Below are 5,572 nucleotides of genomic sequence, written 5' to 3'. Positions count from 1 at the left end.
CTAAATTTCTAATAAGAGTGTAGCTAAAAGAGACTTTGCTTATGAAACGATGAAACAAAGAACAAACAAATCCAATATATCGTTGAACACAGTCAACACTAAATCGAATGTAGTGTTGAACAAAGCTAGCACCAAAAACAATATAGTCGCAGTCGCAAATTGTGCCTTATGTTAAACAAATGACAAAATATATTTCAAAATCCTACGTTGCAATTTGCAACAACTTCGTGCAATTAAATATCTACATGTCATTCTGAGATTACACATCAATTAAATATGTATCTTCTATTACAGATTATAAGAATGTTAATCAATATAAAAACTCAGTAATATGTCAATGGGCTTATCGTTTGTTATTGAATTTAAATGTTTCTTTATAAGTCTACTAAGAGTCCAATATTATAAGAAATGAAAGCGAGACCACCACATTTTTTTAATAAGTTCTTTCAATATGTATTCAGAATACAAATATTTTTGTTCAATCCAGATATAATACAATCTTTTAACATTTAGTTCCGATGGATACAGATCTGTTGAAAAACATACATATGGCACAGAAAACAAAATATCTATTTCATTTAACACAATGTTTCGAAAGACATCTTAAATTGACAGTTCTGAAAAAAAAATGATTTAACATGTGTCTTCATATGTATGTGCAGAAAATTATAGCTAATGAAAGAAAGAAATTCACTTAAGAGTTAATTCTCTGTACTTAACTGGTCGAACTTTCATCCGTGCTAACATTTGGAAGGCCCGCTCTATTGCCTGCAGTCAACAGATTCTGCACAGATGAATGCTCTCTTATGTTGCCATATGCCCTGCCATACACCATCTTTTCCAGCATACTCTCCACCTCTCTCATTGTTGGTCTTTCCGCTGGATTTTCCCTTGCGCACTGCACTCCTAATCCAATTAAACTAAGCAGACAACTGCCATTCTCACAGTATTCCAATTCTTCACCGGCAATTTCAGTTGTAGCTCCACTACTGAACTCACCTACAGTTTGTTCCTCCACCAGCAGCCCTCTGTCCACCACTTCCTCCACTGCCTCAGGGAATGCTCTTCTCACCCATCTCGGCAATGTCTTGTCCCCACTGAACATATCATCACTGGGCCTCTTTTTAGTCACCATTTCAAGGAGGAGAATCCCAAAGCTATAAACATCTCCCTTCGTAATCACTTGTCCTCCCAATCCATATTCTTGCAAAAGTAAAAAGTGATTTCATTGTCGAGAAAACATGAGGGAAAAAGAAAGAAGCCAAGACAAAACAACACACAAGTTTGTTAAAAATGTGGGGCTTGGGTTTTTACCTGGAGCAAGGTATCCTGCTGTTCCCTTCAATCTGGACGTGCTGTTGCTTACATAAACAGGGGAAGTCAATAGACGGGAAACTCCAAAATCAGCTACATGGGCTGTCATGTTTTCGTCCATTAACACATTTGAGGGTTTCAAGTCACAGTGAACAACAGGGGGAGAACAATCGTGGTGTAAATATGACATCCCGTGTGCAACGTCAAGTGCAATCTTCACCCTCATCTTCAAACTCAAGTTACAAATTCCAGTTCCAGTTTCATCCACGTGGAGGTGTTGTTCGAGGCTCCCCTGTGACAGAAACTCCAGTACCAGAGCCTTCAAATCTCCAGCACACGAAGAGGATAGGACTTTGACAAGATTACGGTGCCTAATTTTTCTCAATACTCTGCATTCCCTGACGAAATGCTTGTATGAATTTTGAGGATCCTGGTCGAATAACTTAATAGCCACCAGCAAGTTATCAGACAAGAGCCCTTTGTAAACTGACCCAGAGCTACCATTGCCTAGTAAATTGGCAACACTAAACCCTTGGGTTGCTCTGTGAAGTTCCTGGCTAGAAATTTGCATGAAATCTTGCCCCAATAAATTATTTATAATTGAAATCCTTTTTCTTCTGCGAAAAATGTAAAATCCCCCCACAATGCAACACAGTGCGAAGACAGTGCCAATTAAAGCACCCAAGACAATGTTTCTGCTCAACGCATCATCATGACGCGTCCCCTGAGGACAATCCTGGAAACCCAAACACTTCCCACATAGCTGGGGGTTCCCTAAAAACGAAGTGATATTCTGTTGCTTATATGCTCCAGAACAGGGTACTGGTCCTAAGAAATGATTGTATGACAAGTTTAGATGCTGAAGCATTTTAAGCTTACCCAGGTATGGTGGAAGCAAGCCTGACAAGTTATTGAAAGACAAATCAATGTCTTGAAGGCTTTTCAGTTGATTATCGAATGATGCTGGAAAACTTCCATGAAGCTCGTTGTGAGACAAATTGAGGTACTCAAGTCCTGCACAGGTACTAAGAGCGTTTGGAATTGAGCCTGACAATTTGTTGCAAGAGAGGTCAATTGCTTGCACCATTTGCATTCCCCCAAGCAATCCAGAAACCGGCCCAGTTAATTGGTTGTTCGATAGATTCAAATAAAACTGAAAATTATTAAGATTGGCAACCTCCAAAGGAATATATCCTATGAGACGATTGTATGACAGATCTAAAAGTTCAAGATTTTGGCAATCTCCAAGCTGTGGCGGGATGCTTCCGTTCAGCCTGTTGACGCTTAAATCCAGCCATCGTTGATGCTCAAGGCTTCCCAGGCTCTTGGGGATTTTTCCAGATAGAGAATTTTCATACAAAATGAGGTATTCCAGGCTTTTCATCCTACCCAATTCCATTGGAATGGGATCTTCCAATTGGTTGCAGCTGAGATTTAACAACACTAACTTGGGAAGCTTTGCAATCGCAGAAGGAATGGCTCCGACGAAGGAATTGCCGCCCAAATACAATTCTGTGAGTCCCGTGAGATTGCCAATCTGTTGGGGTATGTTGCCTCTTATGTTGTTGCTTTCTAATGAGAAAGCGGAGAGCAGCGGAGAAAGGAGACCCAGCGAAGGAGGCAGAGTACCTTCAAGATGATTGTTTAACAAATACAACCTTATCAACAGGGAGCAGTTCGTTAGTGCATTCAATACAGGAACGCCATTCTCACTTCCAGGACCGCCGACTAAATGATTAGAACACAGATTGAGGTTTGTGAGGCGAGGAAGATTGCCCAATTCATCAGGTATCACGCCGCTCAATTCATTCCACCCCAGTTCAAGCACAGAAAGCCTCGAGCAATTTCCCAGTGATTTGGGGATCCTCCCGCTGAGTTTATTTTGTAGCAGAATTAGGTACTCCAGATTGGAAAGCTTGACGCCTATCTGCGATGGAATCACCCCACTCAGCAAGTTGTTATAGAAAGACAGATTTCTCAACTCTGTGCAATTTAGCACAGAAGTTGGGATTTCTCCACTGAGTCGGTTGTTGTCCAGATTGAGTAGCTCAAGCTTAGTGAGAGACCCAATCTGGGAAGGAATCTTGCCTTGGAAATCGTTATCAGATAAATCAACAAGACGAAGCATAGAACAATTTCCCAAGCCCGCGGTAATACTGCCCGTGTGGCGATTCGCCCAAGACGAAAGGACTTGCAGATTGCGCAAATCGCCGAAAGAGTGAGGAAGGGATCCTTCCAGATGGTTTGCGTGAAAATAAAGAAATTTGAGGCGGCGCAGGCGGCCCAGAGCAGATGGAATTTTGCCCCCAAATTTGTTGTAGGAGAGGTCGAGGTAGTGAAGGAAGGACAAATTCCCCAGCTGTGGGGGCAGCACCCCCTGCAAGCTCATGTTTTTCAAACTCACTCTCACAACACGCCCCTTTTCAGTGTTGCAGCGGATGCCAGTCCAGTTGCAAAAGTGCAGGGTGTGGTTCCATGTGCTGAGTACAGCAAGGGGATCCTGCGTGACCGCGTTCTTCAACTCCATGAGAGAAGCAACATCCCTCTCACTTCCACGTGAACCTACTGCCGGACTGAGCTTCACCGCTGCAAACAGGCATAACAATAAAACCACTCGCATGATTTTGTGCATTCTCAACAAATTACGCAGACAACAACCTATGTGCGGGTTATTTTGGTGCGCAAGTATAGTGTAATTGTATTCTAATAATCCCTGTTAAATTCAAGCATTGCGATAGAAAACAGGAAATGTTGAATTCATGCTTCTACATTTAATTACCTCTGCAAAGAATTGCGAACTGGAAAAAGTAAAAGTTGAATTCAAGTCTCTAATTTAATATAAATAATAGACCGTGACAAAGAATTGTGAACTGGAAAAAGTAAAAGTTCAATTCAAGTGCGTATAGACCGGACTTGGTGCAAGAGATCAGTGGAGCACTAGTGGCGTACAGTTAAAAACTTATATAATTTATCAATAAAATTAAAATCTCTAATAAGATTTCTTAATTATTAATATTAAATAATAATAAAATTTTATTAAAACAATAATTATATTTAATTTTTTTAAATTGATGAAATTTTGAAGTTCAAATATTTTTATTAATCTATTTGAAAAATAAAGTACAAACTATGTTCAATGTGGGTATCAAAGTTCCTACCTATTGTGTTGTAAGTTTATTTTAAAAGGTATGGTGAGATGGAGGATTTGTTGCACATAGATTAGAATATTTGAGTAAACCTTTAAAGATTGAAGCAGGTAAGTATGATAAGCTAGGTATGTTTACTAAAAGCACATAATTGCCTTGAATACTCCATGTGGTCATAAGAGTAGTACTATCTTACTATCATTACAATAATCGTCTTCTTTCAATTCTTTATTTTGTAACTAATTACCTTTACAAAACATGAGCCATTGTTCGTGGCTAATGGTTGAACTATTCTTAAATATAAAGTTGGAGGCTCCATCTACCTTGTAGTGTAAGTGGTGTTTATCATGAGATTTTTTCATTATTTAAAGACCACCAATATCTAGACAAAAGGTGATCAGCGTGATCTAATTATTATTTTTAAATAGATAAGTCTCCCCTTGTTAAATATTTAAAAGGAAGAGTCAAATTTTGATATTGTAATAGAATTTGATTTATAATTTTAGAGTGAAATTCATTTAATTTAAGTTAATATTATTTATAGATATTGAAAAGAGAATAGTAATGGATGTCAATAATTAAATAATGAAACAAATAAATAAATTGAATTAGGAATCAAATCTTTCTTTTGTCATGGTGGAAAGCCTTGTCAGATTTTAATAATAAATCTTTAAATTAGTCTAAGACCATCCATACTTCAATAAACTTTAATTCCAAATATTAACAATTTTTAAACTTTCATTACTAACAATAGCAATTTTCTTAAATTCTTGAGAAAATTCATCATGCACTTACTAAGGAACTTGCTATGACATCACTTCAATCAATTTTGTCCAAACTCTATATGGACGTTAGGTGTTGGAATCGCAGCCGGATGGAATATTTGTGGTTCTATTTGTTTCCTAATTTCCTTGCTGGCAGCTACAGGTCGTCACATCTAGCAAATTTACTGCTTGCCCATTTGGCAACGAGAATACAAGTGGAATAGGCATATGTATATTCTTAAAATTTTGAATTCTGTGTTTAGATGCACCAAATCGAAATTGGAATAGGAATAGAATTGGAATACGTATTCCAATTTTGGCGCAAAAATGAGTATTTGCTATTCCACC

At 38.2% G+C, this 5,572-nt stretch overlaps 1 protein-coding gene across 1 annotated transcript; it reads right to left on the bottom strand.

Moving 5' to 3' along the window:
• Nucleotides 1-549: 549 nt before the first annotated feature.
• LOC149565424 (uncharacterized) lies at nucleotides 550-4,011 on the bottom strand. Its single transcript, XM_089817122.1, has 2 exons — nucleotides 1,315-4,011; nucleotides 550-1,203 (listed from the first exon to the last, which is right to left on the bottom strand). The coding sequence occupies exons 1-2, from the start codon at nucleotides 3,944-3,946 to the stop codon at nucleotides 716-718; spliced, it is 3,120 nt and encodes a 1,039-aa protein (XP_089673248.1). The 5' UTR covers nucleotides 3,947-4,011; the 3' UTR covers nucleotides 550-715.
• Nucleotides 4,012-5,572: the final 1,561 nt, after the last annotated feature.

Source organism: Cupressus sempervirens, chromosome 3, assembly GCF_028749045.1.
Source record: "Cupressus sempervirens isolate cs-2001-9-10 chromosome 3, ASM2874904v1, whole genome shotgun sequence".
NCBI lineage: Eukaryota > Viridiplantae > Streptophyta > Pinopsida > Cupressales > Cupressaceae > Cupressus > Cupressus sempervirens.
This window is presented reverse-complemented; position numbering and strand designations above follow the sequence as displayed.

Bases quoted from the DNA above. Each gene is read 5' to 3' on its own strand.
- LOC149565424 (XM_089817122.1), bottom strand. From the start codon at position 3,946: ATGCACAAAATCATGCGAGTGGTTTTATTGTTATGCCTGTTTGCAGCG. The intron at 1,204-1,314 runs GTAAAAACCCAA...TACTTTTGCAAG, and splicing joins AGCAGGATACCTTGCTCCAG to AATATGGATTGGGAGGACAA.